The sequence below is a fragment of the Neophocaena asiaeorientalis genome, unplaced genomic scaffold (genome assembly GCF_003031525.2).
Source record: "Neophocaena asiaeorientalis asiaeorientalis breed wild unplaced genomic scaffold, Neophocaena_asiaeorientalis_V1.1 scaffold70, whole genome shotgun sequence".
NCBI lineage: Eukaryota > Metazoa > Chordata > Mammalia > Artiodactyla > Phocoenidae > Neophocaena > Neophocaena asiaeorientalis.
The window spans coordinates 9,547,005-9,566,450 of NW_020175410.1; the positions used below are offsets into that span (position 1 = coordinate 9,547,005).

At 37.5% G+C, this 19,446-nt stretch overlaps 1 protein-coding gene across 3 annotated transcripts in view; it reads right to left on the minus strand.

The window, feature by feature from the left end:
• Positions 1 to 15,579: 15,579 nt before the first annotated feature.
• SDHAF3 (succinate dehydrogenase complex assembly factor 3) overlaps positions 15,580 to 19,446 on the minus strand; it is a 71,390-nt gene continuing 67,523 nt past the window's right edge. For all 3 annotated transcript variants that reach the window (XM_024767095.1, XM_024767094.1, XM_024767093.1), the window contains one exon: positions 15,580 to 15,809. In XM_024767095.1, the coding sequence (XP_024622863.1) occupies positions 15,606 to 15,809 (204 nt within the window). In that variant the 3' untranslated portion in view covers positions 15,580 to 15,605. The remainder of the gene's footprint in view (positions 15,810 to 19,446) is intronic.

Here is a 19,446-nt window from a genome sequence, read left to right on the forward strand (position 1 = left end):
GGGGAGAAGGGAGTGAGAAGAGGTCTAAGGTCAAAAACCTAAAACACAATGTGAGGATGTTTGGTGTGGTTTTGGAGTAAACTGTTGTAGTTCTCTCCATTTCTGAATTTGAAAGGTACTATCAGCTCTGTTCAGACTTAGGGCCCATTTGCGGGACTTAAGGACTTCACAAAGGAGCTTCACAATCTCCTCCTCTTGGATAGTTGCTATGCTGTCATCTAGCGTTCACTGCCATGCCAGTGTCTCCCTACATAGGGGATTCTAGAGGAGACCGCCTTGTTCATTGGCATGACTCTTAGGTGGCCAGTGTGGGGCGCTCGTCTCTGAGGAACTGATGCAGAGGTGCCAAAGGAATGCTGAGACCCTGTGGGCAACACAAGACCTCTGAGTGAGTTAGACTACTGCAAAGCCGTGTCTAAATGGCTACTTGATAGGACATGACATATAGGTGCTGACCCAACAGGGGACCAATCTATTACCTTGACCAATTCAATTATATTTTCCTTTGAGGAGTATAATGGTGTAATGGTTAAAGGCACAGGTGATAGGCAAACTAAAAGAGCTGATCCCAGCACCTTGCATTGAGCAACTGTTTGACCTCCAGCAAGTTACCTCACTCCTCTAAGCTTCCGATTATTCATGGATGAAATGGTGAAAGTCATAGCAACCCCAATCATATGGAAGTTGACGTTTAAAAGAGAAAATCCTTATACATCCCAATGCCTGGTATATAATAAGCCTTCTCTGTGAGCTATCTGTGCTAGATATCAGTTTATTTAGGCTCCTCTCCAAAGTCAGCCTGTATTACTGGCTCTGTGATCCTGGAGATTTAAATATTTCTCCTTTGCAGTGAGCACAGTGTTAAGCTTTATCAATGGAGGGTTTTTGCAGGAGATGGGATTTCTCTCCCAGAGTATGGTATGGTGCCATTTTTGCTTCTCGCTCCTGCTGTGTGGCTGTCAGTGGCACGTGTGTTGGGATATCCAGTGGTACTCTGCCTCAGCTGTATGTAGCCTGGCCTGAACTGGTGATCACTTCACATGGCCCTCCTAACATGGATACAGAGCATCCCAGGCCTTGTGGCACTCTGCCCACAGATAGGCTTCTGATGCCCCAGCTCGCTCTGTGTGCCTGCCGCCAGCCTCGGCCTGCCGGCACTCCCTGAGTTGTTTTCCAAGGCCCTCCAGACGTGCACACTGCACACCCCAGGCTGCGCACTGTCCTGCCAGTGAGCAGGGTCCCAATACCCCAACTTCCTCTGCAAGCCTGCCTGCCAGCCAGCCTGCCTCAGCATACCTGCTGGAGGGTAATTTCCTGCTTGCCTGGAAAATACAGACTAGCTCTAGAACCTGGGCAACACAGCAAACATCTCTGCTATTGTGTGGGCTGCAACCACACCTTCTCCAGTGAGCTCAGAATCCCAGCCTCGGGGAGGGTGCTTCATTCCAACTTTGTCCTTCCTTGGGTACCCTCCCTCAGCCCTAGGCTATTCTCTCGAGTTCCCTTTACATCTTTAGAGTTACTTCCCTATTATATTTAGTTCTTTTTAAATTTTAAACTTTTCATATTCAAATGAATGGTAGTTTCTGTCTCCAGAATGGACCCTCGTACACAATTTTTAGCTATTTTTTTCCACAAATACTTACTGAGTTCTTGCAATGTGGGCAGCACTGTTCTAAGTAGTAACAAAGCATCAGTGAACAAGACAAAATTCCTGCCCTAGGAAAGTTGTATTCTCTATAGGAAGATTGGGGCATCGGAGTTAAATGATGTGAGATGTCTCTTAGGCTCTAGAAGGCACAAGGTGTCCCTCACATGTTTCATAAACCTAAGCTTTGGGATAAAACTCACATCTGCTCCCTACTTTAGAAAAGTTGGTTTAAAATACTGACTAATTCAAATCCAGTTCCTTCAAATGTATCTACCACAATCTTTTTGTTTAATCATATTTTAAAGTCAAATTGCTTTCGAGTGAGCTTGTCTTGTAAGTTCATTATGATATATATTTTAAATTTAAAATTTTACTATTCTTTACTATCCTGGTGCTTGGTACCGTTTCAGTCATCTAGGGTGAGTGGCAGTGTTCAATAGATACGTTGTTACTATGTAGATATTCTTTTGAAGTTGCTTAGCAACAACTATTCCCTATTCAGCTCTTACCAGCTTTTGCACAAAGATGTTTTAAAACCCTGAAGAGGGTGTACTATTTCAGGTATCTAGCTTTGAACTCTTATTTCTTTGTTAAAATAGAACCAGTTAATCTTACAATTTGTACAAAAATGATACATTTATTAAAGCCCATAATAATTGCCAATTGAACCCAGCATTTCTACATGTTTCTGTCAAACTTAAGAGATATCCAGAACACAAAACTAGTTGGAATAAGTGAATTAGTGTTTCAAATTCACTAATCTTGAGTGTCAAAATGAATTTCTTAAATAAATTCTGAAAATGAAAAGATGAAAACTGAGATTAGGCTAGATAAACTTACCATCTTCAAATTCAGTAATTTTATATGAAGCTAATTGACATTACAAAGATCCTCTAGTCCCTTCTCTATCAGGTCTCTTACCAAAAGAACAAAATTAGAAACCAAGAGAAAATGCAAACAACCCTCAAGTATTGTTCACTGCAAAGCCAAGTTTATTTGAAACACATCAACTAACTTGGTGCCAAGGGCTAGAAAGCAAAGACCTTTATAAAAGATGAATTAAAGCAACAAGGGCAGACACAAAAGTAACATTATCTTTATTTTCCCTCGCAAACAGATACGTTCTTACATTACCATACTGACCAAGTTCACAAAGTGTTATGAATACATCAAAATTGTGGAGAGTTTGTTTAGGCTAAAAGAAAGCGGGGAGCTAATTAAAAGAAAGAAAACTTGTTGTTGATCCTTAATTGAAACAAAATAATTATTTTCCTGTTTTATTTAATCATGGGTGGTTGTTGTTTGAGTTCTACTGCTTTACTAAAAACAATCTCAGAAATTCGTCAAAATTTCCTAGAGAGCTTTTAAAAACTGTCTAACCCTCTTAAGTGCCCAGGCCCTATCCCATATAGAATCTTCAGAGTGGGCACCCAGTAATCTGTATCTTTAAAAATACAACATCATACACAATGGTAAAATGCTCTTTAAATAAGTCCCAATATGCCGTGTGTGGGGCAGGGCAAGAGGTTGTTGATATCTTTTTCTTCCTATGATCTTAAGCACGTGTCTCCAAAAGCCTTTCAGACAGTCTATTTAGAGATTTTTATTTTATTATTTCTCTTTCCTTTGCTGTTAGTTTAAACAACAGCTATCTTTCCCACTCCCAAAGTTTTTACTAGTTTAAAAAATGAAACTCAATGAGGTATACCAGATATACAGAAGAATGTATTAAAATATACATGTATAATTGAATAATAATGATAAACATTCACATAAACATCACCCAGTCAAAATATAAAACATAGCCATCCAGGACCGCAGAAAACCCTCATATGTCCATTACCAGTCACAACCTTGTTCACTCCCATGGAAATAACCATCCTTCCAATTTTTATGACTGTTATTTCCTTACAATTTTACCACTAATATCTGCGTCTCTTACAATTTTGTTTCATTTTGGCTGCTTTTGAACTTTGTACAAATGGATTCATACCATATGTATTCATTTGTATTTGACTTCTTTCAGTTAGTATTATGAGAAGCTAGAGTTCATTGTTTCATTGTTATATGACTATACCATAACTTTTTATCCATTCTACTGCTGAAGGACATTAGGTTTGTTTCCAGTTGGCAGCTGCTAAAATAATTCTTACATGAACATTCTTGTATAGTATCCGAATCCTCCACAAGTGTACATATGAAGGAGTGATTTTGTCGGTGGTAAAGTAATATTAATAACAACAGTACTAGCAAATAACAATGATAGCAAACACTTTATAGTGTTCATTTTCCAGGAACTGTTCTGAGCAGTTCAGCAAACACTTCATAGTGTTTAGTTTCCAGGAACTGTTCTGAGCATTAACTCATTTTATCCTCACAAGGGCAAAAATTGATTCTTGGAGGCAGGGTAGGAGGACAAAATCTTACTCTTTTTATGTATGAAGTCATATGCTCGAGATCACAGAACTAGAAAGATGGGCTTCAAATCCATATAGTTGGCAGCAGAGTCTGTACTCAACCACCACATTATAATGTAATAGTATGTATAGGCTATAAACATCTTCAAATTTGTAAGAGAATGTTAAAATGTTTTCCCAAGAGGTTATACTAATTTATACTCCCACAAGTAGGATGAGAGTTTTCATTATTTCCTATCTTTTACAACACTTGTTATTCGTCAAATTCCTTATTTTAATCTGAAGGTTGTGTAATACAATATCATTGTGATTTGCGTTTGCATTCCTCTATTACAGATGAGGCAAAGGGTATTTTTTATGTTTACTGATCATGTGGGTTTCCTATTTGTGAATTTCTTAAGTTTTTGCCTATCTTCTATTGGATTTTACATCTTTCTCATTGATATGTAGGAATTCTTTAGATGTTCTGAATACTATTTCTTTGGCCACTATATGTGGTGCAACCATTTCTTCACACTCTGAAGCTTGCATTTGCACGCTTTACTCCTTTTAATGAAAAAAAGTAACACGTTAATATATTCAGATTTATTTACTTTTTTCCTTTACAGTTAGAACTGGTTGTGTCTTATTTTAAAAATTCTCTACCACCCCAACATTTTGAAGATATGATCTGTATTATATTCTTACAGTGTTGTAATTTTGCCTTTAATTAAGAAACCTACAGCCAATTCTAGGCACCAAAAAAAGTTTTTTTTTCCCCCCACAAAAATACTCAATTGGGGCTTCCCTGGTGGCGCAGTGGTTGAGAGTCCACATGCCGATGCAGGGGACACGGTTTCGTGCCCCGGTCCGGGAAGATCCCACATGCCACGGAGCGGCTGGGCCCGTGAGCCATGGCCACTGAGCCTGCATGTCCGGAGCCTGTGCTCCGCAACGGGAGACGCCGCAACGGGAGACGCCGCAACAGTGAGAGGCCCGCGTACCGCAAAACAAAAAAACAAAAACAAAACAAAAAAACCCTCAATTGTCCCAGAACCATTTTTTGAAAGGGAGTCCTTTCTCCACCACCATTACGGCAATGGCAGTACCACCATCACCATAAACCAAACCTCCATATAATTAAATGCTACACTGTCTTAATAGCTGTAGTTATGTTACCGACCGGAGTTCTTCGAATCTTTAATCAATAGAAATTAGTAAGAGGCCAGACAAGAAATTCAGGCAAGGCTTTATTGGGACTCGTGCTGCAGCACAAGGGAGTGAAAGCAAGCAACAGGTTCCCTTGCTAGCTCTCTAGGGTGTGGGCGAGCTGTCCCTTAGATGGGGTTAGGGTAGGGGCAGGTCCGGGGGTCGGGCAGGAGGGGCGGCTTGGGTGGCCTGCCCACCCCTTTGGTGGTGCTGGGATCATGCGCAGTAGGCTGCTTTTGCTCCCAGCACCTCAGAAGTGGCAGTTGGGTTTTGGTCTTTTTTGTTTCTTGTTTTTCATAATTTGCCCCAAATGTACATGCACGCAGTTACTTTTCAGTCCCTTGTAGTTTCTTTGTATTCTGCTGCTTGAGGAGACATTTGTCCAGGTGCAAGCACTGCAGCAGAGGGTCCCAGGTCCCAGCCTGTCTCAATTATGTTTGGATATCTCACAGGCAGGGTAAATCCTATTACATTGTTCTTCTTAGAGTGTGCCTTGGCTATTCTTGGTCTTGCATATCCATATAAATTCTAAAATGTGCTTGTCAATTAGAAAAAGATCATCTGGAATTTTGATGAAAATCGCAATGAAACTACAAACCATCTGGGGATACCTAAGATATTTACAATATTCAATCTTTAAATCTTTGAGCATAGAGTACAACTTCATTTAAGTCTTCTTTTAGTGTCTTTAAGTAAAATTTCACAATTTTCTCCAGAGAGTTTTGAATACCTTTTGTGAAACTGCTTTCTAAGTATTTAATACTTGATATTATTTTAAGGATACTTTCATAAATTTTCATGTTGTTTGTTGCTATATAGGAATGCAATTGACTTTCATATAGAAATTTTTGCATCTAACAAACTTGCTAAATTCTCTTATTCATTCTAATGATTTATAGATTCCCTTAGGTTTTCTACATATATGATAATATTATGAGACTAACAGTTTTGACTTGAAGAGCAGTGATGACAGACATGTCTTTTCCCCAGCCTCAAGGAGAAAGCTTTCAAGGATTCTTCATCATGTTTGCTGCCGATGTTTGGTAGAAACAATGTAATCAGATTGATGAAGTAACCTTTATACCTACTTTGTTAAGAGAATTTCTATCATGAAATTGATGTTGAATGTTAAGCAAATGCTTTTTCTACATCTAATGAGATGATCATAAGTAAATCTCCTTTAATTTGATTATGTGGCGGATCACAGTAATTGATTTTCTAACAACTTTGGATTCCTGGCATAAACCTGACAAGGTCATGATGAATACTTAGTTTAGAATTTCGCAAGTATGTTCCTAAGGGAAATTGGCATGTAATTTTCCATTTTATCATTTGCTATCAGGAATTTGCCAGTCTGATATAAAATTAGTTAGGGAGCAACCCTCTTTCTCTATTCTCTGTCAGGGCTTAAGTTCGGAATTATTTATTTATTGACTACTTGGCAGTACTCATGAAAGAAGTTATTTAGGCCTAGAATTTTCTTTCTAGGAATATTTATTAATTTAATAACTGTAAAACCATTCTTCTATTTTGGTAAGCTATATATTTCTAAAAATGTGTCCATTTCTTCTACGTGATACAAATTTATTGGTTTTTCGTTGCTCATAATATCATATTTAAAAATCACAGAAATAGTTATGTCCTCTTATGCACTCCTGATATTATTTGTGCCCGCTCTTTTTTTTCTTAACTTCACCAGAGACTTGTCACTGTTGTCTTTTTTCAAAGAATGAACTTCTTATTTTTATAAAAATTTCCTGCCCTTATCTTGATTTTCCTCATTCCTTTGAGATTATTGTATGCTGTTTTTCTAATTTATTAAGTTACATGCTTCTCTCACTAATATTCAGCCTTTCTTTTTCTTTTCTTTCTTTCTGCTAGACACATTTAAAGCTATTAATTTCCTTCAACTACTGCTTTAGCTACAACCCCCATATTTTATTAATTATTCCACTAGTGCTCAGTTTCACTTATACTCTAGGATCCATTAGGATTTCTTGATTAATTCATGGGTTATTTGGAACTGTTAGCTTCCTAGAATATGGGGTTGTTTAATCACTTACTTCCCAGGTAAATACCAATTTAAAATGATCCTCCTAGTAAAGTGAACCTTTCATTTTATGAAGTTACTTTCTTTAGCAATCTCTCTGCCTTAAGCAATTTTATTCAAATATGTATATATCTACATCAGTTTATTTCCGGTTGGTATAACTTTTACCATCATTTTACTTTCAAACGTTCTGTATTTTATGCTTTAGGTGTGGTCTCTTACCATAGCATATAATTGGTTTAATTTTGTAACCAGTTTAACAATCTACCCTTAACTGGATAACATAGTCCATTTACATTTAAGATAATTACTGACATTTTGAGTTATATCTCTCAATTTTTTAAAAACATCTTTATTGAGGTATAATTGCTTTACAATGGTGTGTTAGTTTCTGCTTTATAACAAAGTGAATCAGCTATACATATACATATGTCCACATATCTCTTCCCTCTTGCATCTCCCTCCCTCCCACCCTCCCTATCCCCCCGCCTCCAGGAGGTCACAAAACACCGAGCTGATATCCCTTTGCTGTGCGGCTGCTTCCCAACTATTCTAGTTCCAAGATTTTGGATCATCTTTACTATCATTATTCTGAATTCTTTTTCAAGTAGAATGCCTACTTCCTCTTCATTTGTTAGGTTTGCTGCGTTTTTATCTTGCTCCTTCATCTGCTGTGTTTTTCTGTCTTCTCATTTTGCTTATCTTACTACACATTCAGTAGGTGTTCTGTAGGCGTTGTTCCACGTGTAGATGTATTTCTGGTGTATCATCCCGAGAGGCTCGTCTCCTCACCCACCAGGGCGGGCGGGGCTGGGAGCTGAGGCTCGCTTTGTGCAGGGAGAGGACTCTATATCTCTCAATTTTTATCTACTTATCTCCTATGCTTCTTGTCTTTCCTTATTTTATAATGATTATTTTTTCCTATTTCATTTTTCCTCTCTACTAGCTTGTAAGTTATATACTCATTTCTATGTAACAACCACTAACATGTTATACAGAAATGAGTTACGCACTAGAAATCACACTTCCACTTAGTTAATCAGTACTTTTATTCTCTTCTCAGTCCATCCAAACTTAGAGCACTTATTCCAATCACTACCCTACCAACTTACATATTATTGTTTTCTAAATCCCTCATTTCTTAACCCCAGGAAACATCATTATTGTTCTATATGGTAAATGTTCCTTTAGATTAATCTATATTTACAACAATCTTGGTCCTTTATTCCTTCTTTCATCACCTTTCTACTATACAAGGCACATCCTTTAGAATTTCCTTTAGTAAGAACCTGCAGGTGGCAACTGTGCTCATGCTTCGTTGTCTGAAACTTTTTCCCACTGTCATTCTTGAAATATATTTGCTAAGTATAGAATTTTAAGTTGAAAGTTATTTTTTGCTCACGCATTACAGTTATCCAACTGGGTTCTGGCTTTCAAATCAGCTAAAGAAAAGTCTAGCTGATGTAGCTCTGAAGGTTATCCGCAACTTCTGTTTTAGCTACTTTTGCAAGTTTTTGTCTTCAGCACTCCACTGTTTCACTGCAGTTTAACTAAGTGAGGATTTCATATTTATCCCACTTGGGATAAATTTGTGGACTGGTATTTTTAATTGATTTAAAAATTCTCAGCAATGATTTCTTCAGATATTGCTTGTGCCCCATCATCTATTTTGAGACTCTTATTAGCTATACATTAGACCCTTTGGATTTCTCCACTCTGATATTTTTAAGTTTCTCTTCTATGTTACATTCTGGATCATTTCTTCTATTTTGTACTCAGTGATTCTCTTTTCAGGCCCATCTAATCTTGTATTAAACCTCCACAGTGGCTTATTTTTAATTTTAATTCGTCTATTTTCCATTTCCAGAATTTCTATTTGGTTCTTTTTTAAATATGCTAGGTCAGTTTTTATAATGCTGATTCCTGTAGATAATTTTAGTTTCTAGTTTTTAAACATATAAACATAGATGTTTTATATTATACATGTGCTAATTCCAAAGTTATTTTCTTGTATCTTTGCTGCCTTTCATTCATGATGCTAGTCTTCCTCATGGACTTTATTTAAACTTAAGGCATTCATTTCCTAGGAAAACTGTCTAGTATCCTCCAAAGATTTGTTTACATGTGCCAGGCATTCATTCTGGGGCCACTAAATTCATAGATCAAGTTTTGTCTGTTTTAGCACTTCACTTTGCACTAACAGAGCAGGGTTGCTTCTGGCTCACTCTTACCCTGATGGTGTAGTCCTTAGCGGCTGGCTTTCTCCACCTCTGGAGGCCTGTATGCTTTGTCCTCTGCCTACTGTTCCAAAGGACTATCAAAACCAAAGCTGAAATTCACCCTCGGAGCCAAAGAGGCTTCAGCAGTTTCACTTAGATATTGGCCTTGTTACTTAAACTCTTAGAATACTGCCAACTCTACATGCGTCTCAAAAATGCTTTTATATTCTACCTAAACGTTTTCATTTTCATGAGGAGAAATACTCAGGTTAACGAAGTCTGCCACATTACTGGAAAGGAAATCTAACGTCTTTGTGAAACGTTGTCTATTTCGTAGCATCCTTTTCGTCCTTATCAATGTCAAGTAATTTCCCATGTCCTTAAAAACCCTTTGTAAATCTAAATTTAAATTGTTTGACTGTACATGTTATCACAACTCACTTAACCTTTCTGATGTTTGGGGAATTTTTGTTCTCAAATTTTGATTCTTTTAAACACCAATTCTAATAATATGTTTATATCAAAAACTCTGTCCACATTTCTAATTTTTCCCCCCTTAGGACAGAATTCTAGCAATAGAGTTAATGGGTCCAAGAGGTATGATAATTTTTAAAGTTCTCAATACACACTGCCAATTTCTATAGATTCCCCTCAACCAGCACCACCAATGGTAAGTTGATAACTGAACCATCTCTAGATCAGATTTTCATGTCAATAAGGTGATGTTTACAGCCAAATGGAGAATTATATATTAAGGAGTATGCCAAAGACAAGGAAGCCATATGACTTACTACAGAAAAAGAAAAAAATTCTAAGTCTGAAATATCAGACTAGGTAGAGAAAAGGTAATGATTCTGAAATAGTAAAGCAGTAGAGTGTATCAGTTTTAACTATATAACAAACCACCACAAAACATATAGTGACTTAAAAGGACTACCATTTATTTAACTTACAATTGGGAATTTGGGCTGGGATCAGCCGGGCAGTCCTTCTGGGCTTGGCTGGGCTTATTCATGTAACTGCAGTTGGCTAAGAGCTGGCTGGTCTAGGATGGCTTCATCTCTGCTCCACATTTTCCACAAGACCAAGTTTGTTCACATGGTAGCTGGGTAGGTTTCCAGTAGTGCAGGTGGAAGTGTACAAGGCTCTGAGGCCTAGAGCCTGAGTTGGCATACTGTCATTACCCACATTCTTTTTAGCAAAACAAGAAACGAGGCCGGTTCCAGGTTTGCAGAATTCTAACATGGATGGAATTCCTGATGGGAGGAACTGCAAAGTCACACTGCAATGGGCATGGGTACTAGGAGCGATAGAGAACTATGGCTATTTTGCAGTCCACCACATGGAGTTGTCAGAATTGAGTAATGAGAGGGAGGCCTCCAGGAAAATTGTGAATATCTAGGCTAAGTTACAGAATTCTGCACTGAGTATATGTTAATATCATTCATTCCCTGAGGAGGGAAGAAAAGTAATTTTAAATATGAGTTGGAAAATGACAAACAATTTTAAACACAGATCTGAAGATAAGAAATGAGATTTAGGTTGGTGTTATAGATTTAAGAGTATAGCCAATATCTGAAGCAATGGATGTGTAAAGTAGGAGTCCTAAAGATGAAATCCCAGAGAACATCACTTTTTTAAAAACGAGAAAAGTTATAACCTAAAGGAGAGTTAGGCAGTATACAAACCAAGCAGGAGTGAGTTAAAAGGAGGAGAAAGTAAATAATACTATCAAGCCTCACAGGATAACATAACAATCTTTTTTTTTTAATTTATTTATTTATTTTTGGCTGCATTGGGTCTTTGCAGCATGCAGGCTTTCTCTAGTTGTGGCACGCAGGCTCAGTAGTTGTGGCTTGTGGGCTCTGGAGCGCAGGCTCAGTATTTGTGACACATGGACTTAGTTGCTCTGCAGCATGTGGGACCTTCCTGGACCAGGGCTCGAACCCGTGTCCCCTGCATTGGCAGGCGGATTCTTAACCACTGTGCCACCAGGGAAGTCCCTAACATATCGATCTTATACTGATTAATACCCTATTAATTTTGGCAAGTGAGTGGTTACCTTGAGAGCAGCAGATGAGGTAAAAGGAGACAGTGACATTGAGGGTATTGCTAAATGGCTGGATGAAGTGAAAGATCACAGAAACTAGGCGAGATTGGGGTGGAAATGAAGGCAGTAAAGGAACGATACTGAACAAACTGAGTGGTCAAAGACTAATGAGTTCACAGTTACAGACCACTCTCTGACATGCTGCTGATTTCATCAGTTCCCACACTCTTAGTGTCTCAGTATTTACACAGCACACCTACAGCAAACAAAACAAAACCCCACAACAGTTTCACTACATAGTTCAAACAACTCAGTAGGTATTTAAGTACTAACAAACAATTTAGCACCTACTGGACACTACACAGCTTCTCAAACACTGTAATCATACTGGAAATTTTCTGTCACTAATTTTTGTGTGGGATTTGCTTTTCTCACAGCAATTGCTAAAGCCTAGGTTTACAAATATATGTCATCCAAAAGAAAGTTACAATACAACAGTGAAACTGAAATACCTCAAACTAGTAACTGTGTGGTGTCCAGTAAATATGGCTGTGATTTCCTGAAAATTTTGAAATATCCTGCAGCACCGCTGTGGTTCTCTGTGGTGCCCTGGGGCATCTCAGTTCATATTTTGGAACCACAGCTCTATCCCCTATCCTTGCTTTATTTCTTCATAGTTCTAACCACCCTACCTATTTATGTATTTTGTTTCCCTCCTTTAGAATGTAAATTCCGTAGGGGTAGACATTTTTTCTTCGATAACTGCTGTATCCCAGTCTCTAAAATGATGCCTGGCATATTAAGGTTCTTTGGTATTTGCTGAAAGAATACCCAGGTGCAGGAGTAAAAAACTCATCACATTAAGATGCAATGACAAAAGCATGGAATGTAGTAATCCATAATTTCAGAATTGGAGCTTTATTCAGTTTTGAATAAAGCAGGTTTAAGTGTAGCCAAGAAAATGGGTGGTTGGATAAGTGAATAATGAACCATCAAAGAAACATCTGGCTACTACGTGAGTCAACCACATAGATTAGTACTAATGTCACCAGAATGATGTCAAGACATGAGATGAAGAGGTATGAGCCAGGTACCAAAGAACAAGAAAATGTATAACCAAAAAGAAAATACTACAAATGAAAGATTTCTTAAGTAAGGGTGACACAGTGATGGGCTGAAAGGGACAACAGGAGGGGGTTCTATGTTCCAGTGAGTTCTAAAGGATCCCCAACTCCCACATCACAAGACACAAAGAAGCAGTGTCCTCGCAGGTGTTAGGTTTCTATTAACCAAGAAGATGAAAAAGATAGTACTATAAAGAGTTTGAAAACATAACGTATTCGTTCATGATGAAACAGGGTTCCTGAATGCACTGTTAAGACTAACTTCAGGGCAAGAGCTTTATCTTATTCATTGTTTTATTCCTGGAGCCTGTTATAATGTAAAGACTAATTACTGACTGATGTATGAGAAAAGACTCACTGATCAGTCTATAGACTGATCAGAGAGGAATAGAAGAAAGGACTGAGGGACCCAGCAGCCATACACACAGAGAAAGCACAAGATAGGAAAACAGAGCAAATATGAATTAATTTTTTGAAAAGCTGACATAAACACAATTGCATCTGAAAAATGATCACTTAAGAATCTCAGAGTACAGGTCATGAAAAACCTAGAGGTAAGACAGGAATAAAGACACAGACCTACTAGAGAATGAACTTGAGGATATGGGGAGGGGGAAGGGTAAGCTGGGACAAAGTGAGAGAGTGGCATGGACATATATACACTACCAAACGTAAAATAGATAGCTAGCGGGAAGCAGCTGCATAGCCCAGGGAGATCAGCTGGGTGCTGTGTGACCACCTAGAGAGGTGGGATAGGGAGGGTGGGAAAGAGGGAGGGAGAAGCAAGAGGGAAGAGATATCGGAACATATGTATATGTATAACTGATTCACTTTGTTATAAAGCAGAAACTAACACCATTGTAAAGCAACTGTACTCCAATAAAGGTGTTAAAAAAAATCAAAGTACACATACATACATAATTATATATGCAGGTTATTTTAGTGTACAATATTTTTTTAAATTCATAATCCCAGTCACATTCCAAAATGTTTTTCTTTTCAGTGTATAAATTGACAAGTGTAAGAAAAAAATAATCAAAGTGTTTTTATCTCCCCATGAATTAGGCCATAAATGAGATTCTCAAGGTAACTACAAATTAATTTAAGGGGGCATCTGTTATTAACAAACACCAGAGAAATACTAAACATTGTAAAATCTAGTAGACAAATGGTAATATGTATAATACTGAATCCTAAAGCTTCTTTTTAACCTTTCATTGTAAATAATGACTCAGGGAGAAGGGACATTTAAAAGAATAATCATATGTATTATTAAAGCAGAAGTGATGAAATTTTCAGGATAACAATGTATTTAAATAATAACCTTGCTGGACTTGAGCTCACCTCCTCTCACAAAAACTCCAAAATCACAATCAGTTGAGTTTTCAGCAGAAACTCTGCAGGCCAGAGGGAGTGGCATGATATAATTAAAGTGATGAAAGGAAAAAACCTACAATCAAGAATAGCCAGCAAAACTCTCATTCAGATTGGATGGAGAAATCAAAAGCTTTACAGACAAGCAAAAGCTAAGAGAATTCAGCACCACCAAACTAGCTTCACAACAAATGCTAAAGGAACTTCTCCAGATGGAAAAGAAAAGGCTGCAAGTAGAAACAAGAAAATTATGAATGGGAAAGCTCACCAGTAAAGGCAAACATACAGTAAAGGCAGGAAATCATCCACACACAAATATATCAAAACCAGCAATCATGAAGAGAGTTACTAATGCAGGATATTGGAAATGCATTTGAAATTGAGACCAGCAACTTAAAACAATCTTATATATACATAGACTACTAAATCAAAACTGCATGGTAACTGCAAACCAAAACTACGATGCACACACAAAAAAGAAAAAGCAATCCAAACACAACACTAAAGATAGTCATCAAATCACAAGAGAAGAGCACAACAGAGGAAGGGGGGAAAAAAAAAAAAGGGCCTTTCCTGGTGGCAAAGTGGTTAAGAATCTGCCTGCCAAAGCAGGGGTCACAGGTTTGATCCCTAGTCTGGGACATGCCACAGAGCAACTGAGCCCTGTACCACAACTACTGGGCCTGTACTGTAGAGCCTGCAAGCCATAACTACTGAAGCCTAGAGCCCATGCTCTGCAACAGGAGAAGTCACTGCAATGAGAAGCCCATGCACTGCAACGAAGGGTAGCCCCCAGTCACTGCAACTAGAGAAAGCCCACACACAGCAACAAAGACCCAACACAGCCAATAAATAAATAAATAAAATGAGGAAAAGAAAAAAGACCTACAAAAACAAATCCAAAACAATTAATAAAATGGCAGTAAGAACATGCATATTGATAATTTCCTTAAATGTAAATGGATTACATGCTCCAACCAAAAGACACAGACTGGCTGGATATGAAAACAAGACCCTTATATATGCTGTCTACAAGAGACCCACTTCAGATCCAGGGACACATACAGATTGAAAGTGAGGGGATGGAAAAAGATATTCCATAGAAATGGGAATTAAATAATAACCTCAGAATTCTACATCTATCAATCAATCATTATCATAATAAATATACTTATAAAGCTAAAGCCATGAAGCTAATGGTTGAACAAGAATAGCATTAAAATAAATTTATACATAAAAAAATTTTTGGCAAAATTTCACAAGCTTCTCCATGTTAGAGCCATTCTTTCTTGTTCAATCCAAAACACAAATCCTATCCAGCAAGTGCTGTTACTTCAATAATGTAAAGTTTCATCCACTTATGATCCTGATCTGTATATTACAAAGAGCATTCATCCCCAGATAAAAGAATATTTCATTAACACCAGGCATTCTCAAAACCTAAAAGCTTAAGAAATAAAATTTCAAAACCAATGATAGTTAAAATAAGGGGCTCTGAATTTGAAGTGCTTTGTTAAACTTTATTGTATAGACTAAAATTTTGGTTTCCTGGACTCAGTAATACTAAACTGCCTATTGGGTTTAGTGGCTTCTTGCATCAGCTCCTGCAACTGTCCAATTTGTTCATCACGAAAGTCATTAAGTCTTTCTTCTGGTAGGGAGATTCCAAAACATGCTTTTTCAGTTGAATTTTGTCTGTTTTCATTAGCTTGTTGCCATAGCACTGCTGCATATGCCTAGTAAAAAGAAAAAAAATTGAAGGTTATAGATATTAAAATGAGATCTGTATTCATTCATTTATTCATTCATTTAATGTTGAAGAACTTAAAGAATCCTATCACTGAGTCTTGTGCATTTGGCAAATAAGACACGAACAATATAGAGCTGTGTCTTTACTATTCAGTGATAGTTTCACATACATATATCTTATTTTTAGCACTTTAAGAGTTTTATTACCAAAGTCCTGAATCTGGAAATCTAGAAGGTTCAAGGCAGGTAGGAGTGGTCCATGAACGGGCTTCAGGAGCATGCATAAACCACCGCAAAATTGTATGTACACAAACATGCACATAGTTCTGGGGCCATAACTTTCATCAGATTTTCAAAGGGGGAGTCATGGGTCATATAGGCTTAAAAGTGGGTCTCAAAATTCTTTAGGTTCATTCCCCTGTCTTCAGTTTAAAAACGAATTTAAATCACACTTAGAAAAAATTTTCAAACCTTTAAGCTTTCAATATTTAACAACCATCTTTGCCAGAAAAAAATTCTACATTTTTCACACTACTTTTTCTCTCATTCTTTTAATCAGGCAGGAAGTACCAGTGTATTTCAGTTCATGAAGTTAAATTATGTGCACCCTCTGAGTAAGTAAACAAATTAGTTAACTCTGGATAATGCTGCTATTGTATCTGGTTTAAGATAATTAAATTGCTTATAACTGTTTGTTAGATACCAGCATCACCAAAGAAACTTTAATTTCAGATATTCCAAACCTTTATTTGAATTGGAAATAATATCTTTGTCACATTCTACAGAAACCCATTTCATATAATACTAAAAAACTGCACACACCCTAGGGCTTTATAAATTCCACTTCTAAGTATATGCCCCAGAGCACAGTTTCTCAACCTCAGTACTATTAACAAAGTGTGTAATTTGGATAATACTTTGTAATAGGGTGGGTGGGAATCTGTTTTTGCATTGTAGGGTGCTTAACAGTGTCCCTGGTCTCTACCCACTAGATGCCTGCAGCACCCCTCCTCTTAGTCTTGATAATCAAAAATGTCTCCAAAGACTGCCAAATGTTTCCTTGCAAGCAAAACTGCCCAGGTTGAGAACTACTGTCCTAAAGACACTTTACAACATGGGGACAAGAGGCATTCAAAGAATGTTCATTGTGGCATTCCTTATAAAAGCAAAACATTGTTTATTAATAAAGTGTTTATAGACACTTCTTTATAATCCATTAAGTAATTAAATGTCTGTATTAACATGAATAAATCTCTAAAATAATCAGAATCCAAAATGCAAGTTAAAAAAATTTATACTCAAATTCATATGAAAATGTGAGAGGCCTTGAAGAGCCAAAACAATCTTGAAAAAGAAACAAACGAAGTTGGAGCATACACAGTTCCCAATTTCAAAACTTACTGGCTTTAGGGTAGATATATAGAGACTAATGGAATAGAACTGAGCATCCAGAAATAAACCCTTACATATATGGCCAACTGACTTTTGACAATGGTGTCAAGTCCATCAATGGGGGAAAGAAATATCTCTTCAACAGATACTGCTGGGAAAATTGGATTTCCACATGCAAAAGAGTAAAGTTGCATCCCTACCTCCCACCATATACAGAAATTAACACAGAATGGATGAAAAACAAACATAAGAGCTAAAACCATAAAACTCCTGGAAGAAAACGGGTAAATTTTCATGACCTTGGATTTGGCAACAAGTCTAAGATACGACACCAAAAGCATAAGCAACAAAAGAAAAACTAGATAAATTGGATTTCATCAGAATCAAAAACTTTTGTGCATCAGAAGACAGAGTGAAAAGAAACTGCAGAATGGGAAAAAATATTTGCAAACTATGTCTGATAAGCATTTAATAACCAGAATATGTCAAGACAATAAAAAGACAACTCAAAAAATGGGCAAAAGACTTGAGTAGACATTTCTCCAAAGATATATAAACCATCAACAAGGACATGAAAAGATACTCAACATAATTAGTCATTAGAAAAGATACTCAACATAATTAGTCATTAGAGAAATGAAAATCCAAATCACAATGAGATAACCACTTAATACCCACTAGGATGACTATAATAATAGACAATAAATAAAAGGAAAATAACACATGGGTGAGAATTTTTAGAAACTGGAAACTTGTACATTGCTAGTGGGAATATAAAATGGTATAGCCACTGTGGAAAACAGTTTGGCAGTTCCTCAAGAAGTTAAAGAATTACCATCTGATCCAGCAACTCCACTTACAGGTATATACCCCAAATAAATCAAAGTAGGAACTCAGACAGATACTTGTACATCCATGTTCATAACAGCATTCATTATTCACAACAGCCAATATGTGGAAACATATCCATCAACAGATGAATAGATAAATAAAATGTAGTGTGAACATACAATGGAATATTATTCACACTTCAAAAGAATTCTGATACATTCTACAACACAGATGAAACTTGAAGACATTATGCTAAAACAGAAATAAGCCAGACACACAAAAAAAAATATTGCAGGATTCCACTCATGTGAAATATGTAGAACAGGCAAATTTATAGAGACAAAAGTGTAAGAGGACACCAGGGGCTTGGGGAGAGGGAGTGGGGATGTACTGCTTTTGGGGCACAGAGTTTGTTTGGGTAAGAAAAAGTTTTGGGTATAGACAGTGGTAACCGATGAACAAGACTGTAAATGCAATCAATGCCCCTGAGTGGTACACTTAAAAATGGCTAAAGTGAGGCTTCCCTGGTGGCGCAGTGGTTGAGAGTCCACCTGCCAATGCAGGGGACACGGGTTTGTGCCCTGGTCTGGGAAGATCCCACATGCCACGGAGCGGCTAGGCCCGTGAGCCATGGCCGCTGAGCCTGCGGGTCCAGAGCCTGTGCTCCGCAACAGGAGAGGCCACAACAGTGAGAGGCCCGCGTACTGCAAAAAAAAAAAAAAAAAAAGCTATGCAAGGAGTTCTACTCCCATTAATACTGCGGTACTTTCTATCAAACCAACCCTCCTGCAGATAACATAAAGTCTACACAAAATATAATCAAACAACAATCCCAAGACACTGGAGAGCAACCAAATCAGAAAGGAGCTGACAGAATGGAGAATGGCAGGGAACACAGGGTTAGACTGCCACTTTTATGGCATTTTTTCCGAGGGAAGATGCCAGTTGGTGCTGCAAGGTTACTGAGGACTCAGAGCACAGTGTGTGGGAGAACAGCAGCAACTGGAAAGTAAGAAAGGGAAATCTCAGAAAAAGAACTACAAAAGGGGAACCCCAAATTCTGCAAATAAACTCTGCCAAAATCTCTGGCTAACCCCTTAACTAAGCATGCTCATGACAGACTAAAGCCCAGCTAAGGCAAAAAGAACTAAATAGACACTTTTTGTCAAGGGGGACACAGAGTTTGGAATCTGAGTTCTGCCAAGTTAACTGCTTGATAAAACAAAAATTAATACACTTTGGAAGAACACAGTGGAATAATGTCTCTACAATGTATCTATCATTCACAGTGTCCAGAAAAAAATCCAAAATTACAAGAATCATGAAGATACAGAAAATGTGACCCATAATCAAGAGAAAAGGCAATGCCAGAAATGGTTCAGACATTAAAACTAGCAGCAA